The sequence below is a fragment of the Temnothorax nylanderi genome, unplaced genomic scaffold (assembly GCF_030848795.1).
Source record: "Temnothorax nylanderi isolate EJ_2023f unplaced genomic scaffold, tnyl_v1.0 TNYL_tig0003_pilon, whole genome shotgun sequence".
In the NCBI taxonomy this organism is placed as follows: Eukaryota; Metazoa; Arthropoda; class Insecta; order Hymenoptera; family Formicidae; genus Temnothorax; species Temnothorax nylanderi.
Window position 1 is genome coordinate 192057 of NW_027249065.1, and position 22989 is coordinate 215045.

Here is a 22989-nt window from a genome sequence, read left to right on the forward strand (position 1 = left end):
AATGCATGGAAAAGTGAAGGAAGGGAGACGCCGAAGTGCTATATCTTGCTTTTCAATGCAGATTCCTGAAAATATTAGATGTGTGTGACGAATATTTCATATTTACAATAATATTGTAAATAAGTAATAATATGTCTTCGTGATACGCAGGACATGGACTAGCTGAGCTGTCGGGGGATGTCGGGGTGCGAAATCACGGAACGAGACGACGAGATGGCTTCCAAAAGGTTCGCTGTTATAATGATGTTGTACGCGGGATTTCGGTGAGTGCGATAAAATAATATTTTTAATTTATTGTAATAATTGTTAAATATAGGAAACTCCTCGCGTTATCGAGAGACTATAATTAAAATACTTTTTCTCCTGAAAGTCGAGCGTGATAATTAAATTTTAATTTAATTCTGGCGATAATTAAAATTTCATTTGGCGGAAGATTAAAATCTGTATCAATTTTAAAATTTTGAATTAATTTTGAGCGAATATTATTTTTTGCAATATTTGAGCGAGGAGTCAATTAAACTGTGAACAATTATCTTTATTGTTACGGTACCACAATATTTTTTAAATTCACAATTAATGTCGTAACTTTTAATGTAACGAAAAACGTTACATTAAAAGTTTTAATTTGACGCTGTTTTTGTGAGTTTTCAATTTTACATATTAAATGATTAAATAAGTTTTTAATTCAAATTATGTTTAAGCAGATTAACTACGAATTAACTGAGAAATTAGTTTGCTTTATAAAAGTATTTCATAATTTACCATAAATCTCTAATTTTCAAGTTTCTAATCTTTTAGAGATGTTTGTATAAGATAATTACATCTATACAAGACATTATTTTTTAGTAAGAAATGTTTTTCGAAAGATGTGTGCCAATGTCTTCTTAATTATTTTAAAAAGTTAAAAGTAATTCTTTAAAATATATATATTATCAAAATTTTTAAAAATTTGCACCTTCTGCAGCACTTTTTGCGCAGACGCGACATTATAATATCATGAAACTCAACACGATTTTTCTTTAATTTGGAATATTACTTTTGCAATTTAATTTTTATTTCTCCAATGTCTTTCTCCGGCATTATTATTCGCGAGTAAACCTGAATTAAAGTCGACATCCGACTTCAAGATACAGCTGTCGAGCGAAAAGGTCACACGATGTTACGTGGCGATACAGCCCAAGTCACATGTCAGTATTTTATCGGTGGTGCATTATTTTCATTTTTCCGCCGTAATCTCATGCTTAATTAAAGTAATCGTCGGACTTTGGAGCGAAATAATATGAACAGCATAGAGCCAAGCGTGTATGAACGCACGCACGCGTGCACGTACGTACGCACACATATACGTAAATACGCCCACCGGCCGCAATTCCGTGCGATTGATTGACGGGCGAAGTACAGTATAGCAGCAGCAACAGCAGTAGCAGCAGCAGCAGCGATCGAAATTGCCACTGCACTCGCACTCGCACTCGCGCGGAGCGCAATTAATTCGCGGCGAGACGATGTCACGTAACGTTAAACTCGTTACCGTGCGGGAAACGCGCGTTAACCGGCTACGACTGCCAACGCGAGCGGATAAATATTGTAGTACCGTAACAAAACCTGATGGAACGCCGGATTCGTCTTGACCAAGTATCGATCGGGCCCCCGCATAACAGAATGATGAAACAATGATTTTCGCCTGTTACGCGTTAACGAGATGTGGAAAACATAATGGAAATACTAAAATTTGAAAACTAGAATAAACTTCGTTATTCGAGGCACAAATAAAAAGGGAAAATATTTTTTACTTTAAGATGTCAAGCGTCTCATTATTCTGAGACTTGCATGTCTTATTAATTCCGAAGTTTTCGTCACTCTGTAATAAAGTTTTTATATTATACCTTGTATACTATATTTTTAAGGTAATAATAATGTTAAAATATTTTAACGATGAAAGATTTTTAAATGGAACGAAGTTTATCCAAGAAATATTATTATTATTACGTTATTAAACAAAAATAAGATGTAGAATTTCGCAAAATATGCATTTTACCTATTGAACAAAAAGACTTATCTCTTTGCATGACGTGCTTTTTCTCTCTGTATGTATATTAGCTACGTTAATTTGCATTAATGTAAGAAAATACATACAACTCTACCGTTGTGTGCGGATGAAAATACGAAGAATGGGCTTGCTCGATATGAGTTAAGACATGTACTAAATAAATACTCGACAATTCTTATCTGCACATGAGGTCTGTGAAACTGCAGACTTCGCACTTTCCTTGTTTCTTTAAATAAACACATACGAACATGACATATACGAACAAAAAACGAGGATTAAAGAAAAAAATGTTATCTGTACATTTATTATGTTACCCAATCTTGCATTCTTGTGTCCTAAAATTAAACTATCGATTGTATTATTTCTATCTACAACTTTACCGCGCACTTAGCAAGAGGAATAGCTAAATTTGAGGTTTATTAAAAAAAAAATATCGTAAAAATTCAGTGTTATTAAAGACTTAAAACACGCACGCCGCATTTCGTGCTAAATCTACGGTGAAAATATTGGGCCATCTCCTGCATCGTGTTGCGCGATATTACAGACGCCATTTTCGCGTTTTTATTCCTCGTAATTCTAAAGACTAGCAGGTTATTTTTGCCTATGCAGTAATTACAAATGTATTACAAATTAATGAAACATTGCATCCAATTTTACTTAGCAACGGCATTTACCCTTAAAATATTTTTTAATTTTTCTATATAAAATTGCTTTTTTATTAAAATTTTTTTATTAAAATATTTTTTACTATGACGAGAGAAAAAATGTATTATTGATTTTATTAGTATTGCGATGTTTATTTCATCGGGATTATAAAAAATAAAGTTTTTTTAAAATAAAGAATGAGAATTCGCGATACGATGCAAAGGAAGCCGGGCAAATTCATATAAGTAAAGATTACGCTATTTCGTCGCTGTCACCAAAGACATACACTTGCTTCGCACAGAGTCGCGGTAACTATTATTTCCCTGTTGCATTAAATGTCGCTAACGGACATACTCGGTTTCGATTCCGCGGTACGGTGCCACCCATTGTCTCTCGCTCTGCCTGGTGCTTGTTTTCTTTTCCACTTCCTCTTTCCCGCCTCTTCACTCTCGCGTAGTCCTCCGCCACTTCACTATCTTCTCTCCATCCCCTTTTTCCCCTCTTCCGCTCTCTACGTTTCCTCTTTCTCTTCCTCTTTCTCCTTCTCGCAGCTACTCGCTCGCCGTTTCTGTGTCTGTCTCCCGGACGGAGGAAGGAAACGCTCCAGGAAATTCATTTGCAGAGACATGGCACCGTACAGCAAAACACGAATGATATATTTACATGGCGCCGAGGGAGAAACCGACGAGATGGATTTACTCGAGAGAGGTTTATCGAGCGTTACGCGAAGGGAAGGGGAAGAAACGTGAAATGTATTTTTTGAAAGAAACGCGGTAATCCACTCTTGAAGCCGTGCGGAAGTTCGTCTATAGTTTTTGCCTTCATCCGCCCCATGAATTCTTCCCGGTTTTTGGGCGTGGCTGAGAAATTTGCGACGGATTTTAATGTCTCCAGGCGCGATTTGAGTCGGATATCCTTATGATATCGAGACTCTAGATCTTTACTGTGCCTAATAGAAATAAAAGTTTACCATCATGAATCATCAATGGACTCAATAGACTTCAGTTAACATATACATGTATAGTAAAAATAATATATATAATAATGTATATATTAACATGTTAACAAATTCTGCATCATTAACATTATGTATGAATAAACTTGACTGAATATTGCAGACTCGATAGTGCATTAATTATTTTGTTGAATAAATATATCTAATGAAAAACTTTATCACGTATAGCTTTAAAGTAATAATAAAAACTTCGTAATATTTTTAACAGCTATATTATTTTGAGATTGATTAAAAGGCGGCATAGAAGTTTATGAGAATTGAAATATGGAAAGAATCCATCTCGTTGGTTTCGCGTATTTTAACGGCACTCGAATGCGAGAAAATCGATTGATTTCTCGCTTATTTCGTACTCGGGCCTGTAAGATTTCCGTGAAGAAAAAAAAAATACATCGATATCGGGTCGCGTTTTATTGCTCCGAGAGTTTTCGACAAAGTCAAGCCGTTTATCTTGACATGTCAACTACAGTCGGCGCTTAGCGTGCCGCTTAATAATATACTACGCCATAATCGCACGTATTTACTTCTAGAGTAATCGTTATTGCATTATATTGTTTGCTCTCTCTTTCTCTCTCTCTCTCTCTCTCTCTCTCTCTCTCTCTCTCTCTCTCTCTCTCTCTCTCTCTCTAGTCATGCTCGCAAGCTAACCGTCAACGAGAAGGTGATGACGTTTAATCCTATTTTAACAATAAATAAAATTTACGAACATGCTTATCACGCTTCTTAAATTAAATACAAGCCCGGGGTCGATATAACAGTTTCGGATTGTGCATTAGATAATGAGAAAATACTGTACGGCTTCTAGCGAGTTGTTTGTCGTATTGTCGGTATTATCTAAATTGTCGCCATATCTTCGAGAAGTATTTATCAAGTAATTTTATTACACGGTCCATTTTTCAGAGATGCAGTCTTGCAAAGTTCAATGACAAATTTGCTTGTAATAAGACGTATCTCTTATAGATGTTTGATGTCTAATGACCAAACAGATTAAAACCAATTGACTTGATTGATTTAATCCATTCATGAAATTATTATCTTTGTATGCGATATAAATTGTTATCTCCGTGATATAATATTATTATGGATTTCTCGAAATGTGACGATAATTTGAAATTAGAAGTAAAGCCACTCACAACAGATGAGAGGCCCAAGTATTTGAGGATATTTTCCTGCAAAAATTGCACTTTTTTTCCATATGCTTTCGTAAAGAATTAGATTAGGATAATACCAATACAACATTCACTACAAATTAACATATGATCACATCGCATTACTGAAAGATAATCAGTCAAAATCTGTAATCGGGAGATTTACATGGGATCAGAGTATCTTCGACGGTGATTCGCAGTAGAAACAGCCTTACGTAGTCAGACGCAATGGGGGCACGCGCAGTAAAGTTCATTGTCGAAATTGCCCAAAAGGTCTCTCGCTATTGGCTTGTAGATATACGGCGGACACGCGGGGGTGTCGGTATTTACGCTAAAATACGTAACGAGCTCTCTCCACGCTTCGGCTCGCCTTAATTTACGCCTTAATTTCCCCTGGCGCCGCAAGCGTTAGCTCGAGTCGATCTTGTGGTTTGGGCAATCAACTTAAGGATGGGATTCCGGGTTTCGAGAATACATCATTGTTGCATCACGCAAACTCATATCTTGTTCTAATACATATGAACGAACATATGGTATATCAATTGTATTCGTTTTTCATTGATACAAAAAAAAAACATAATAAGTACAGGTAGGATTTGCAATTTAAATCGTTTGAGGCAAACAAGGCATTTTATTAAAATGGATGATATCATATGATATCAACACTTTTTTATATGTGCATGATTCGCACGTCATATTGCATATAACAAGATGGAAAAATTATGACTCACATAATATCTTAAGATGAAATATATATAGACTACACACAGCCAACGAATAAAATAAAATAAAAGAAGAAATTATTTATAGATGTTTCTACGAATTAATGCTAATTTTATTAACGACATTATTTATAATGTAACGAGAAAGAGAGTGAGCTTGCGTGACGTGACAATAGCGTGCTCTTATTTTTAGTCACCTGTTATCTTGATGCGGCGACCATCACTGTCGTACGTTTCCGCGCGATTTCTTCGTGTTCAAATCGAGACGAACGGATTTTGCAAGCGTCCAACCAAGTTCGGTTTGTCACGACGATTAAGTGCGAGCGAAAGTCTTGGACGGGGTGGCGTGAGATGTTGATCCTCGTCTTCTCGTCGTCACCAGTAGTGATTCTACTCACGCTCTGTCTTCGAGACAGCGGTGTCACATGCAACCGCAAGCCTCCACCACCATGTTCGGTAATGTTTTCTGTGTGATCGTGTTGTTCGTGTCTATGTAGAGTAGTTGGAGCGGGGCGAGCTGCGTCGGCGAGCAGCATGGCACTATCTTGTTCTTTTGTTGTCCCATATCCTTACTCAACAACTTCTGCAAAGAGAAGCGATGTTTTTGCGCTCATTAATTTCCGAAGATTTTAGTCAGCGGGATGAGTTTACGATTGATGTAGTTTTATTTTTAATTACTTGAACTGAAATTTTACAGGAAATGTATGTAAGACCTAAAAGCTTTCATTCTTTTTTGAATGTTTATATATATATATACAATATATATATATATATATATGTAATATTTATATTATAATCGAAGTTGAAATAAATTTTAAAGTCAATTTTATTATTTGTAAGTTGTGATGTTCGATAATTTTTTAATAGCAAAAGGTTCTGCGAGAGCAGTGGAATGGATAAGGCGAGGGAATGTCGTTCTTTTCAGCTATCCTCAGATTACCAAACATAAAAAAATCATCTCCATTTCGCATATGCAAACGATATTTCTTGCGTCACGCTTCGTACATGGCAGAAAGCATAGACCTAAGTCCTAAGTTAATGGGGTTTTACGTTGCGTGATAATGGAGTCTTAACGCCCCATTATCGTTACGAGTTGCAAACTATATTACTCACATTATGTGCCGCGGTATAACAAGAGTGCCTCCTCTCCCAACTTTTATTAACAATTAATGGTAATAAAGGACGCGATTATGCAGCACGATTATATTTTTTACGTTAAGTAAAGCATAAATTGCGCGTGTGTATGTATGTATGTAGCCGTAAGAGATGGAAAGGGATTACTTCGCCTGACACACGAACCAATTTTTATAGAATTTTAACTAAAAGCTACATACGTGTGCGGAATTGTCCAATTTAGGAATTGAACATTTTCGTATTCTTGATGAGAAACAAGAATTAAAAAGATATTTAAAACGTTCTATATTAATTCAAAAATTATATCTTTATAGAAAAAATTTATAGATAAAATACTAATTATTTCAGAGGAATGGTTAATAAATTTTCTGAATAGAACAAAATCATTTTTAATAGAACGAGATATGTTTAAATAACTTTCAAGATTGTTATCGAATATACAATTAATAAATTTTCGGCATATCAGCGATATTTACTATTGGCAATACTCTTTATGTAGGTAATTTGATACGATTGCCGGTAAAACCACGAAGAAACGCGCGAAATGACACGCTATTCTTGAAATAGCGCGACAAAGACGCGGCGTCAGCGTTCTCCTCGTATTCGCAAAGAAAGAACGAATATAAATCACACTGGCGACACATTTCTTTAGCACGATAATCGGTTGTTACGCATCTGCGCTTCGTACGACCTGACACGAGCGAGATAAGAATGCCGCGCGCTATTTTAAATATAGATAGAACTTTTTCTATAGTTTTGTTCGTTTCGGGCAATAAGCACATTAATTCTGTTGCCCCAAAACGAATAGAATGGAATAGGCAATAACATAATGATACAAATTAGCTAACTCCGATAACAATTAAAGAGTGAAGGTTGTTGATATGAAATGAGAAAACAGTCTTTGGTGATAACGAAAGAAAATAAATAAAGCATTGAAAAATGAGGCAGATGGAAAGTACGTAGTGTTGAATGAATAGAAGGAGATATTTTTAGATTTATAGCAAGTGTAAATTATCCATTCGTCTGAAGAATTTGAAAATAAGCATTTAAGAATTGATACTAAAAATTTAAGTTTACACTACAAATTACAACATTATTAAATTTTAACTAAATCTGATAATAACGCTATCTTTCACGTGTTAATATGGTCAATGTTATTAATATTGTTTAGAAGAAAGAAAAGCTTTTCTATTCTTAATAATCTCAAGTTAGAACAGACTAGTTATCGTCGACTGAGACATCGTATCAAGCACCAATGATGTAAGAGTGCGAGAGCCGTGTTACGCTCACCATGATAACGTTGTTGTATTGCGAGCCACTGACGGTTAAGGCAGTCGGCGTGGAACAAGAACCTCGGCAGAAATACGCGTGATACCCGCTGGGGTGTAAAATCCAGTCGCTCCAGCCGATATCTCTGAAATTAATGTAGAGTTCGTCTCGACAACACTCCGTCATTTCGAGTTGGCAATTCGAGTGCCTCTTGGGCCTATTCCGTTGCGGCAACGGCTCCGTGTGAATCACCAGAAAGGGCTTCAGGGTCTGCTCTACGGACACCGGCGCTCTGTCGCGGTCGGTAGAGCAAGTCGTGCAGGCTATTTGAATGGCGTGATTCAGTCCATGTCGATTTATCCATTTCTTCACCATAAATTTTATGTCTGTCTTTACCCAGCCCTCTGAAAGAAAAAATTGACAATTTTTTTGAATTACAGTATAGTGTGACGCACCAGAGAAATGCGTCTTTATGAAATTTTGCAGAAAATACGATTTATTCTAGACAGTACATAGGGAAACTGTTTTTCTGTGTCTATGAAAATAAAGATTTAAAATTTGCAATTATAAGGAATATCTAAATCATTTAGTTTTTATAATTTTTTAACTCTTTAATTTTTATATTTTCTATATTTTCTATTCCGGAGTGCAATTGTGTAAAAGGAAAATAAAAATCTTCGAATGTTGTTGTCAAAGTTTAAATACTGGCCAGCTTAATTTTACTTCTCACGATTTTTAAAGTGTGGTATTTTCTGACACGCAAATTTTCGATAAACTCTCGTTATTAAAGTTTCATTTAAACGTCATAGCAATCGATTTCCAGTCGCATTTCGTACTGATAGGCATTAGATGATGTTAGAAATCGTTCGGGATATCGCGATATGAGAAAATTATCCCTCATCATTCGTATCGAATTTTTGGTAAAGTACAAAATTGCGATGTGCAACGGGGGGGGGGGGCAGATTCGTAAAGTGCATGCAATGCAACGGAGTAACGAAATTTCGCGGTGGAAGATTTCTATGCGGTGCGGATTCGTATGTGACGAACGTATGGATGCGGGGGTTGAAGGAGCGGGAGAGAGAGAGGGAGAATTCCATCTGCCATTTACCCACCTCTGATGTCGGTCTCGAAGATTGCCATGACGGTGTTCTTTTCGAATCTGCCGCCCTGGTCCCAGTGATCGAGCTCGGATAGCACGAATGTCTGATTGAGCTCATCGTCGTTCTCGACCTGTTCCTTGTAGAACCAAAGCTCTGCCGAGGTCACGTCGACGTACAGCATCTCGTTCGGCAGGTAAAATGTGAAACAGGCCGCCGGATTGAACCCCGTTATGTGATTCGAGTTCTGACGATATCTCGTCGAATCGGCCACACCTGTAACCGTCGTGATTCGATCGTTTTCTTGAGAGAGCGTAACACGGTTGTTGGACGCGTAACACAGTATAGTTTTACTCAAAAACCGAAATGGAAATCCGACCGTAAATGACGAATTGATTTTTTAAATTAAATTCCTTGATTCTTAAACTTCAAGATATTTGCATTGCAACATGAAATATGGTTAAACATGATTTACAAAAATTGTCTATTACAGTTATTAAGAGAGATAAATATATATTTGGACAAAGATGTTAGGAATAAATGAGTCAATGAGTTATTAAAACAAACGGAGGTTGTAGAATCTTTCAACCTCGATTTAGGACGTATATATTTTAATTCAAGGATATTCTTTCCTCTTTACGAAAATAAGAATGTGTGTTAAAATTGTTCTCTAAAATGGGAATGACAAGTATGTTATTTTACAAGTATTTTATTTTTTATTTCGCTAATATAATTTTAATATTCCTCATTTGACTTGAGTGCGTGGCACGGCTATCCGGTTGCCTCTCCTTTATGACGAACGCGTGTATCTATGGGCTATCCCATTACAAACTAATTTAGTATGCCAATGAACGACACCGAAGACTCAGTTATTCGAGACTTTTGAGAGTGCGCCTTTGGCCGCGCACGATCGGCCTGCAATTTATGGCGATGCTCGAAGTAAGCCTCAAATGGAACCACAATTATCTGGAAAAGTGCGCTTTAAAAGGTTCTCATAACCGCGACAAAGGTTAAATGTGGCAAAGGTTATTTCTGAGCGGCACGTGCGATATGCGAGCATATAAGATTAAACAGAAATATCGATGGTCGAATCATTTTCGCCCGGTAGAAAAAATCCATTATTTAGAAATTACTGTGAAAAAATATAAGTCATATATAATTTTTATATATTTCCTCATTTATAATTATTATACCATTTGGCTTTTGCAGCATATATCAAAGAAGGATTTTAAAATTTTAAAGTTTTTATAACATTTTAAATCAGCTTATGAAAATTCCAAGTTGCTTTGCAGAATTATCGATACCATTTTACAAAGTGTTTCCGGACAAATTTTAATAAAAGCCATCTGTATCCGCTCGTAATAACGCGATGCGAAAAATCGTGCTCTGCATCACGCTTTGCCGACGTGTACGCGTCGAATGTCGAAGTGATCCGCGATATAACGCACTATCAAGCGCATCGAAATTATTTCCGGGCGGATTCTTGGGCGATCAGCGTGTCCAATTGATCGCCACTTCCGCATGATTTATAACCGCCGGGATTATGCAACGCCAGGCGTCAGAGTGAATCCGTATCGTTGCACAACGCGTGCCAAACGTCAGCGGCAACGTATCCGCATGCGCGTCATATTTTTCTCGGTGTACCACGCGTTTTTCTCGGTGTATCATCCGTTTGATGAACGCGTGTATATCGCATCCATATTGAAAAAATAAAACATTTTTGAGAATGGATCGAAACATTTACTCCATCGCAAATGTGTACGAGCGAAGAGACTGTTCTTGCAAGCAACTAATTTTATTAAATTATTAAATACAAATAATTTTTTACATAGAATATCGAATTTAACTGATATAAAACATAAATGACATTGATCAGAACATAAGATAAGCTTTCTTAACCCGTTGAAAACATAACTGCAATGTCATGCAAATTGTTGATAACATAAATTACTGATAATACAATTATCGTTAATAAACATTCAATTAAGTGGAAATGTGGCAAGATTGTTAGTCGTTAATTATTATTGTCTACGATAATTGGAATATATCATGTAATTCTAGTAAATAACCAAAGATCACCAATCGTTATAGCACCGTATGAGGTCTTGGTAATTCCATGTTTTATCGAAGCTTGGCTCTCTTCCTTGAGTATTCTCAAAGTTCATAAGATTTTCATTTAGAAATCCGATTTCGGGATTATGTCAGTCCGTAGAGTCGTTCTGAGATTTTCGGATATTTTCGGAACGAATTCGACGTGCACCTTCAGGACATTCTCCAGCATGCACTACTTTTCGATGTCGCGGCGAAGATTCGACAGGGCGATGAACATTTCCGGTTCACTGGCCCCGATCGCATCGCCGTAATCTGCAGCTCTTGCGCTGAAATTGCTGCGGGTTAACCAGGGTTAACTAGGCCGAATAAATGTTTCAATATTACGAAATCGCGACTTACGACTTACGCGTATATGTGTGTGTGGTTTCGTCCCGGAATTAGATAAAAAGCGAATATTTTGGGTTACGTTGGATTGGCCTGTGTAATCTTCGCGCCGGAGAAACATTCGAAATATGCAGCGTCATATCGTTGGACTTTCGGCTCTACGGAATACGATAATATTATATCTATCGTGATCTTTTTTTAAGTCCGATATGGTTGCGAACATGAGTTTGCAGAATGAAAGTTCACAAAACGAGAGTTCGTGTATAGAATATTTGCGAATAGAAGAATTGAGTTTGAAACTTCTGAAAGATTTCTTTGAAAAATGAAGGACAGAGAATTACACCGACAGCGCGATGAAAAGCGATGCTGCAGAAATCGAGATGTTGCTCGAAAAAGAAAAGGAACTTTTTGCAAGTTCAAGTAATGTAAGTTATAAACGCTGTTCTTGTGAATGCTCTATGCAATTAATAAAACACTATTAAAGATTGATGTTATAGAGAACTTAAAAAATTTACAATATTTAATATTTATGTAAAGATCAAAGCGAAGAATAATTAGTAGAAGACAAGGTAATACTCTACGTGTGTGAAAGGAAAATAGGCGTATTGAAAGAGAATTATTATTATATAGAAAAATCTAAAAGGAGTATCGCAATCGTGCGATCGATGCTTTCGTTAAATGCGGAGTCACACTCGCGTGCGCGAAAAACGTTGCAAAAAGAGGCGTGGAAAAAATTTGGGGCAATAATATTCAACATATTCGTGCAGCCGATGAACGATACGATTATATTATCGTATTCCTACATTCCGCCAGTGGCAAGAAATTACGTGTTTGTAAATTATGCATGATTTCGTTGCGAATAAAGTTGCATGACACGGTAGAATGCTAAAATGGCAACAGCTGGTTTCGAGCGTAAAAAAAACTTTTACGTGTGTGACGTATACTATCTTACAGTTTTTCGTATTCTATCTTACATGGTAAGCGAATATTTTGGGAATAACAGAAAATGTTTGATTGCGTGCAGCTTGGGCACAGCTTGGGTACGTTGGAACGTACCGCATCAATATTGTCATTTATGTTTTTCCTGCGAGGGGACAACGGTTTTTCGTGTGTCAGTAGGGTGATTGGGCCTCGTAAGGTACAGGATTATTTAGTATTTTGGCGTACCGGCAGTCAGATAAGCCAAAACGAGCAATTCCGTGAGTTGGTCTCACGCGCGCTATACTGTTGTGACTAATAAAGAGCCTTAGCAAAAATAATTTTTTTTTTCGAAATTAATATAGTTTTATTAATCATCTCTTTGACTTTTGTTAGTTTATTTTCTTACGTTTTTTATAAAACTCTTCGAAGTGATGGGGCTCGAAGTAACTTCACGAATTTCCAAGAGGGAGATTTTTTTCGTGATTTTAAGAAATTCATCAAGCACGTCGAAAATGATTCACACAGGCGATTAAAATGTCAGAACCGTGATTTTGTGTCGTAATTCGAGGTAAATTTCCGCCGCGCCACCGGGATTCATATACGTGCGCCGTTCGCGCGGCTTCCGTATTTGCATCGCCGCGGAAAATTTGAAATTCATGGTTCCAGCCGGCCGTCGGTGGTACCTTTATCCAGAAGTACCGTGCCGAGAAAGAGAGAAATGGCGTCATTGTTACCGGTTCTCGTTTATTTCGAGGGAACCGTGCAATTACGCAATATTCATATCCTCGTCGGTGTTTCTCGTCTGGCTGACCAAGAAAGAACAGCCATTGGCGGTAAAGAGAAAGAAATGAGCTTCTCGGAGGAATGTTTTAGATGCGAGACGTTTAATTTTATTTGTGAATATGCTGGATACGGGCAAACATAAAATTGAATATTAAATGATATTACGAATTACGTAGAAAATATTGTAATGCGTTAATTAAAAAGATACATGCGTGAAAAAGTTGAAATTTAGTTCTCTACGAATTAATAATATCCCATTGACGATAGCAATAATTTACGCAAAGGTTGTTGCATTTATACTTTCCTGATTTTACAAAGTTACATATTATATTAACGGTTTGCACTGTGAATTACACGTTCCCGCAATTTATTATAAATTTTCGTGCAAGTACTCGGATACGTTTCTGGCACAATAGTTCATTTGCGGATTTCACTTCGTCTGCGCTTCATCGAAAAAGCGTGCATCCTCGATATTCAGAGATTTTGTTTCGCATCCGAATACTCAGAGACTAGAACTACATCATACGAGAAAGACGCGCGCACAATATTCGCGAATGACGCGTATTTTTTTTCTCAGTGTATTCGTTCTTCGCCTTTTCTCCATCTGCACATCGCGCGTGGATTTGAATAACCGTTCATTAGCAGTCTACGTGGTTGGAAATTTTTGCAATAATTTACAATAGTTTGCGTGTAATTATATAAACGAAGAGTATTGCCAGACTTTTCTTTCACAATTTTACAATTCATATTTTAAGTGATTTTAAAAAACCCATCGGTATATTATGTTACCGGAATAGTATGCTATAATTTTTATTCAGAGAAATTGTATTTTAATAAATTTTAGAAGATTTTAATGGTTCTCTTTATAAAATTATAACAATACAAAGTTCATTAAGGTAGTTTTACACTGGGTCAAATTATACTGTTATAGCTGATTTTATTGCAATAAAATTATTTTTTGAATATTTTTAAATTGCCCCGTTCGACAATATTTCTTTACATTCTATATTAAAGAGTTAGAAAGGGTAATCTTATCTATTTTGATTCGTCAAATCTCACCTTCGCTTGGGAACACAACGACCTGGTTGGTTTTTCCGTAGAAGTTCTCCGCTGGTCTTTCTAAATCAGGTCGAAGCACATTGCCGTTGATCAAAGGTTTAGGCAAGGTCGACAGTGGCATCGAGACTTCAGGCGGCTTTGATAGTCGCAGTTTCTTCAGGATCTGCTGCTTCACGTACTCCACTCTCAGCTCGGTCAACAACGGGTCGGGATCGATCACGTTGACTTTATTCTGCGCGCAACCGGCGCAGTCGTCTTCTTTGTTGGTCAACGATTTAGACGGCGAATGGGGGAGGAATGTGTACCACACTTTCATCAGGGGGTTGATCGGCCAGTCGGCCACGATACCCCCTACAAGGAGAATAATAAGAACTTCCATGAGTAGACGCATTTTCCACCGCAATCCAGATGGCGACTGGATTGATCCAAATCGATTCTTCTTTAACTCGACTTTTTCTTTAGTCTTTAATTTAATCACGTAGGTTAATCCGTTGACGATTAGTTCCGTTAATTCGTTTACTCGAGTTCGTCAGATATCAAAGACGGTTTATGCATTAAACTCATCGACATTACTTTGTCGACACTGAGTACGACCCTGAAGTTGGTTGACAATTTGTATTCAGCGACCTCCATGTACCGTCGATCATATGTCTTTGTCAAATATTTTGGACGAGTCCTGATTCTATTTTGATGATCCTGACGCATGGATTGTGATATTTATAATACTTACAGGATCGATTATTACAAACTCGATTCGTATTGGAAATCTCTGTATTCCTTTCTAGGAATTCCAACGAGATTCGCTCGCAATTTGCGCAATATTAATTTTATTGGCAAAGTTGCAACAGGTCAAGCGAGTTCCTACAATCGCCGAGTCGATATCTCGTGAGATTGCTACTCTTCGCCAATCTTGACTTCGCTTCTTTCTTTTGTTTTCCTCACGCGTCTTTAAGCACTATATTTCTTTATTCCAAATATCAATCTGCGGAGTCGGCAATAATTTTATTTTTACAAATGTAGAAGAAGACTGACATCCGATCGATTCTCGAGGACAATTCTCCTCTTCGCAGTGACCGACGTCCTCGACGGCGCGTTCACGGAGACTGGAGGTGAATCGTTACGATGGTCCAGTGATGTAGTTGACTCTGTATAGGCTGAACTTTGTTCCGTGGTCGCCGGAGCCAATACGGGGACGACTGTGATGCTGATATCAGCGCAAGCACGCGCCGTGAACATGCTGCTGATGGGATTCCATGTGGTCCATTGGCGGTTCCTGAAGTCTCAAATCCGTCTTAATAGGCTGACGTTTATCTTCATTCTGGTGGAAGGTGTCTCCTTCGTTGATTGGCATCTCGGTGAACCGTGAAAGATTATTTCTCTCGATGAGATCAATGTAACTCTTTGGTATGCTGGTAGTGCTATTACGAAGAGAGATAAAGCGCGTATGAATGATGAAACGTCTTAAATTTCTTTCGTAAAATATTGTACACAAACGCGAAGCATATGTTCTTCAAAACTGCTTCAGTTTCAGTTTTTATTAAAATTTCAAGTCTTTTTATAAAATAAACTTAGCATAATTTTGAAAAAAGTGTCTTTGTTAAGAATTTTTAATTTTTTTTTCTTATAACTCATTACTGTGCAGCATCGTATAATACCGCAATCGATTTCTATAGCTTATAACTATACTATATCTTCTTTGTGACGTATCATACGTTTGACTATAGGTAACGAAACGAAGAATATTCATATCGCTTGATTGCACTCATTTGAGAGTGAGCTTGTAAGGCGAATGTTTACCGCAAAAAAGACTGACGTATACGTTTCATCGCAGATTAGTGTCAGCATTTCTTTGAGCTGAGGCTTGCATTCACGGTTCATCGGAGAGCTCGCCTCTCTCGTAGAAGATGACCCATCTCGCTGACCCAAAAAAGCCGAATATTTTTTTTTGAACGTACACGACGTATTGGAAACATCGCAGATGCGATGAACGCTTTTTGAGGCGTCGAGATTATTTACTTATCGAAATGCGACGTGCCCTGATCTTTTTCGAGAGCGCCACTTTGCAGGGAAACATTGTAACGTAAAATACGCCTGCACTTCGATTCCGCGTATTCGTGTCTTTAGTTTAATAAATCACACGATAACGGTCCTCGTAAAAAAACGAGAAAAAAAAGCAATGAAATACTGCGTTAAGCGCCTTATCGTTTCCTACTGTTCTTCGATGTCATTAATAATTGTGGCGAATGCAGTCATCGCTGCGCGCCGGGTTTCGGTATTTGAGTGCAGTTTTTTTTTATTCGCCGTTCTCGTTTCGTTGATCCATTGGACTTCATGATTCGCAAATTATTACCGGGTCCGGCGTATTGAATTATTCTGTAATTTGCGCCGGACATGGCGCGTGTAATCAGCAGTTCGTGCACGCCGCGCTCATTTGTAGAATCACTGCGCTTGTTTGCGTTATCTTATTATCGGCCGTTATTGAAATATGTAATTTTTCGAACTGACGCACGTAACGTCATTATTCAAATAATATATAATAATATTTTATGTATGTCATCTTATTGGAGAAAAAGTTTTATCTATTCCGATAACATGGCAACGTGACAAATTGTGTCGATAAAATATTGACTGCGTTTTAAATGTAAATCCACAACTCTCCATATTTTTGGAATTACTGTCCAAACATTTACGTTATGTATCAGGGATTGCCAGGAAAATCTGACCAAATATACGTTAATATAAACAAAAATTTTAATTTGGAGATTAATGCATGTATAACTATAAATGTATAAATATTCCTTTATTAAAAAGAAACATTTTTTATAAAAAAAAAACAAATATTTGTACACATTTATTATATCGTAGGGAAAATACACTCGAGTTTTTATAAATACGACTGATATCTTTATGTGTATTTCTTCGTTATCTCGCAGAAAATACATTTCTATAAATATAATAAGTTCTTTCTTCGAGTTGCCTCGAATTTTATTGCAACGTACTCACGAATTTAACAATGGGCGAAATTGCGGGAGAGTCAGGCAAACTTTTTGCCGGAAACTTTCCGGATGATTTAATTTCTGACGCGTATGACGATCCACGACGATGCTTACGACGTGGTGTTGTCAAGGTGAATTCGATGTGAACTGCCGTCAATAGCAACAGAAAACTTTATTATTACGCGAACAACAGTAATTTAAAATTGTTACGGACCCGCGCCTTTGTATAATGATGAAGCAATAATCAGCGGTGAGATAATTGGAGAACTACTGCTCGATGCGCAAATGGATGAAAGTTGATTGTTTTGCGGCAGTATCTGGAGCACGTGTAAAAGCAATGAATAAAAACATTTCTGCGTTATTTTATAAAGAGCCAAAGGGTAAAGCAACATTATAGGCAAAGCTAATTTCGAGCGTTGTAACCTATAAGCTCTAAAATGGTAAAGATAAGAACGGAAAATGGTAAGATGAGTTTTTTAACAAGTTAATTTCGATGAAAACGTGTGATGGATATTTTTTCTCTATAAATTATTTTAGTTTCCCTTACTTTTTTCTAATCTGATTTTGATAAACGAGATTGATGTTACTTCTCAAAAAAAGAATAATAATTGGATCCGTAGACGGTAAATATATAGCCAAGAACGATTACAATTTTGAAAGGAAGAACGAATTTTGTGCAATATGATATAGAGAAGACCGAAGAGGTGATTGTAACATCCGTTTCATATGTTATGGAGCGTACGTGATATCCTCGGTATTCACAGAAGCGATTCAATGGTTGAGGTTGAATCGCTCCTCTCGTCCAAAGATCATTTCATTGTCACGTTTCCTTTGCGTGGAAATACTTTGACAAGGAGTCGCTTAACGACGATTGGCAGCATTGGTCGCTTTGTGAGTCCCTAAGTTTAAATCTGACAGGTCAAGGAGGCTAATGACTCTTAACAGAAATAATATCTATAACATTCACGCGCAATATCACTCTGTGAGTTTATCATCATAATGTATTAAACTGAACATAACGAACGTATCCCGAAATAAGAATAAAGAATATTTACACGTTTATTATGTTTGATCTGCTCTTAAACGATTATTTTACGTTCCGTTTTATCAATTAATTTATTTATTCAATCTTTTTACGTATAAATATGTAACATCCCTTTAACATATTAAATTAAATTTTATTTAATATATTTTTGCGTGAATATATACGCGATAAAAATGATGAAAATTAATATTACTTTTGCACTATGAAAATTAATAATAGTTAACACAGATTATTATACGTGATCATTATACGAAATTCTTTGTAAGCCTGAAATCGTGAACTTAAATTTGCAATGGACAACTTTAATTTTTTAAGAAATTAGAAATCTACAAATCTTGGTACATTCTTGAATTAGAACTTTTCTATTTTAATTAAATTAATTCTATGATATACCGATTTTACATAAATAGAATATTGTACTGTTACAGAATATTAGAATGAGAAGAACATTCCTCTGCAAACTATCAAGATGAAGAGAAAGGATCGGAAGCTGACGATAAACCATTTTGCACAATGATGTTGCAGACCGGATCTAGGTGCATTGGATGTTGGTGAGTCTAGTTTGATTTATTCATTATTATTGTGCAATATCTACATTATATATAATACATAATATAATTATACATATGTAATGTAGATATTGTATTACATATAGAATGTAATGTATTACATACGCGTACTACAAAATACGCGATTATATTATAACATATTCGTAATATAATACGATTATATTATGATCGTAATACGATATATATAGTTTATAACGATGCGCGATAAGAGCGGCTTATGTTGTTTTATAAGTTATAAGAAATCGAAAATCAAGGTCAATTGAGCATTAAAACCAATATTACGATATAATCATAATATGAATAATAACATATAGTACTTCTGTATCTCTGAAATTATGCATGCAGGTATTAATTATTACATCTACTTTTATTTTATTTTATTTAATTTCACGTGGTAATCAAGTAAATATTATAATCGCAATTTGTCTTCGCGATATCAAATTGGGACATAATTTAATTCTCGATTTAATGAATTATACGATTGTGACTGACTCACATGTCGTCACGTTTTAAAATGCGAAGTTGCGCGATACGCGGTAGGCGAAAACGAACGTTATCGGTATTTTTACGAGGCGCAATTTATTCACCTTTACGATGTGCTCGAATTGGAGCAGCGGTTCCGTTACGCGCCCATCGGCACCCTCGCATTTGTGCATTTCGCGGCTGGAGTTCGATAAATATTCACCCCGCACGCACGGCGGGCGTTTCACCGTCTCGCCGAGCGGCGACGGCTGCCGACGCGATTTATCGACGAGTGCTTGGGTACTTGATTCGAGGAGAGATGACGGACGGTTGAGAGATGCCACTGTAGCGCCGTATTCTCGAGATAAGGATGCTCCTCGGAGGAGGAGCGACACGATTCGTCGCATCGGTGTCTCCTCTAGTCGTGTTACGCGACAGGAAAATCCACCGGGCTTTTCGTTCCCCGGAAAACGCTTATCGCGCCGGATGTATGCACGTGAGCGAGAGAAAAACAGGATGTCTCTCTCTTCCTCCTTCTCTCTCTCTCTCTCTCTCTCATTCTCTTATTCTCTCATTCTCATTCTCTCTCTCCCTCTCTGTCGCATCTCTAGTACGGTTCCTGTCACCCGACGTTTCGGACGATCGATCTTTGAATCTCGCTTACATGCTTGTCGGCTTAATCGATCTTCCATCGATAAGGGACTACATTTGCGCTGTCTCGCATGCTCGTCGCCGTTTATCCACTTCGACATTAGGACGTACTATACACTCGCAAAGCGCCGCCACGATTGTTTACGGTGTCGACATCCGCTCGTACTTTATCGACATCCGACGTGAACTGATTCCACCCCGGAGCGTGATTTAGAGTTAATCGTAAATTGACGGATCTTTATGATAGAGCTATTATTATTAACGCGGATATTTCGAAAACTTGGATTAATCAATAAATAACGCTGCAATTGCGGCGTATTGGCGCTAACCATCTTTATGCTCCGTAATGGTAATAATGCTAACGGCAATATGACCAAAGTTTGTAGATGTTGCATTGTTGTTTACGGATATCGTGATATATGACGGTGCTGCAATTCGTTATTCAGCCCGCTGCATTATTCCGGTATGTATGTGCGAGCGCGCGTATACGCGCGTGCACGTATTTCGGACGCTCTTAAGGGACTCGGTCCTGGAGGACGATAAATTCTGTTGCTCTCACATTTTCCGTGACTCCTCGTACGTGCGAGGATAAGGATAAAGCGGACGATGAAAGCTCGCGGCATACTGAGAATCCACGCTCTTATTTATTTTCTTTTCTCCCCGTTTGCCATTCGTCATGCTGCCGCGCACTGGAACAAAATGAAAAACGCACCGGAAACGCCGAAAATAACCGCGAGTCACGTGGAAATTACGAAAGAATGGGAGACATCCTTGTCCTTGTTCCTACCGATTCGTCGTCGCGTGTGGATAAGTTGTCGATCAAAGAGAATACAATTTTTCGTGACAGGTAAATATGTAAAAGATTCACGAAAAGAAAGAAATAGCGAATTAGCCGGAAGAATAATCCAAGTATTTTTGTTTTCCTTTGTGACTTATTTCTTATCATATAGCAATCAAGTGATTATCTTTATATATTTATGTCACACACACGACGTCAAATTTATTCCTTTCGTAATATAAATCGTCTAGAACGTCTGATAGCAAAGTTGGAAATGTCACGAGAGTCGAGTCACGCGAAAACGAGCCTAAGCAAATCGATCGGACAATTCACGGTGACGTTAAGAGCGAGATCGTGCAATTTTCCCATGGCGACCATCAACCTGTTCGCCTCCCCCAAGTTATTTCCGCCTCGGTCTCCCCAGAGGGACAATGGAAGGCCGTGAGAATGAGAGATAAGGGCGATTAGAGCGGGAGACCCGGGCGAAGGAGAAGCGAAGTCCGTAAATCAGGATGTTACTCCCCTTGATCCGATTACGAGTGATTATATTCCGCGCGGAGTCTCCGCGAGACTCGTCGTCGCTCGGTTCTTTTACGGTAACACGACCGGCTTCACCAATTGCTTTGCAACGTTTTCTCTTTCTTCGTATTTATCTTCGTTGCCTCTATCTGTTTCCTATCCTTGTTTCCTGTGACAGTGCAGCGTTACTATTTCTCTTTTCTGTCAGAATATCCTCAATCTCTTAATGCACTCGATGAGAATATGCGACGAGAAGTTTTTTTGTATATAATAGGTTTTTTTGGTCTAAAATTATTTTCTATTAAAAAATAGTATTTAAAAACGTTTAGAATTAAAATAATCAATTACGTTCCAATTTTATTGTAATATCTCTGTTAAAGTATGATTCAACTCCACTTAATACCTCGCGTTCTCATAAAGCTTGCTTCTTTTTATATGAGAGATTTCTTCTTTATATCTTTATCGTCTTAAGACGTTAACAAGTTAAAAGTGCCTGCGATACTCTTAGCAACTTTGAAAAAATATCGACTTTGAGCCATTTCGTTGTTTCGCAGCAGCTGTGTTGTCCATTAAACAGCTTTAAGTCTGCCAGCTAGTTCCGTAGCTCTCGTTAAATTCTATAATCTTCAGGTACTTTTTTCTTACTATCCGTCTATAAAAACCGTGCAAGCTTGTCATATAACTTCAATCAATCATTCTTTAATTATTTTTTCTAAAAATTAATACGCGTTACTTCAATCTTGCAATCTTTTCACTGTATGATGATATTTTTAGATTATCTTAAATGACATCTATATTTTTATGCTCATGTTTATGAAACTTGAAAAATATACAAATTAAATAAAGAAATAAAAATAGATTAAAATTAGAAGCCGAAATACACTTTAATAATTAAATTTATATCACTTCATACCGTCACAGTCAGAATGCATGCTTCTGTTATTTTCTTTTCAATCATTATGCTTCGTTTCAAATGCATCGTATGTGTTGTGAATACATGATGTATGTATCATTATGAAGAAATTATCAGACTTTAAGATTAATGATGTTTCGAGTAAGAAGCGAGCTTGCGATGCCAGTCTGCATCGAGCTGCCGATAGCAGCAGGCCAGGTTGGTAAGATGAGACACGGCGGGATACGTCGCTACGTCACTCAACAGATGGGAAACAGATAGAGATGTTGCGCTGGGTAACAATTGAGGATGCGCTGTCGCTTGGACGGATTGTGCGCGTTGTCATTCGCGACGAACAATGAGTCGTGGCCGACCTCCGAATAGAGAGATGGAATTTGCGTGGTCTCGGGGCCGCATTTGATATCGGAAAATCAGGGAGAGAACTGCAAGCCGCGACAATGCATTCCGGACATATTGCTCCTCAGGATTCTTTCCATCGTTGCATCGTCGTGTTGGATGACGTGCAATCGCACGAGTAAAGCTTTTATTTGCCGGGACGTGTTATTATTTTGCAGTTTAATCGTGGAAACTTATATAGGAAACGAACGATGACAAGTCGTCAGATATATCTGTTTTTCACGGTTGTTTCGTGAGATTAATATTAAGCTTTAGTAAAATTCTACTATTATTCTTAAATATAATATTATATAATAAATATATCATTAAAAGAGAACACAAAAATGCTCGAATACTTAGGTATACATATAATATATAAATTTTTGAATGTAAAAACCAAGATCTCTC

At 37.3% G+C, this 22989-nt stretch overlaps 1 protein-coding gene across 3 annotated transcripts in view; it reads right to left on the reverse strand.

Moving 5' to 3' along the window:
- The window catches only part of Daw (activin beta chain dawdle), a 42539-nt gene extending 27148 nt beyond the window's left edge, over positions 1-15391 (reverse strand). For 2 of the 3 annotated variants that reach the window (XR_011717792.1, XR_011717790.1), the window contains exons 1-4: positions 14274-15391; positions 9090-9350; positions 7999-8381; positions 5772-6157 (exon numbers count right to left, since the gene is read on the reverse strand). Coding sequence is in view for 1 of the 3 variants with exons in the window: in XM_071702658.1 (XP_071558759.1) it covers positions 5996-6157; positions 7999-8381; positions 9090-9350; positions 14274-14664 (1197 nt within the window). In the remaining 2 variants the exon portion in view is untranslated. Of the gene's footprint in view, positions 1-2322; positions 6158-7998; positions 8382-9089; positions 9351-14273 lie in introns of those variants that run through there. The other variant, XM_071702658.1, reaches the window with a different exon arrangement.
- Between the last annotated feature and the right edge of the window lie 7598 nt (positions 15392-22989).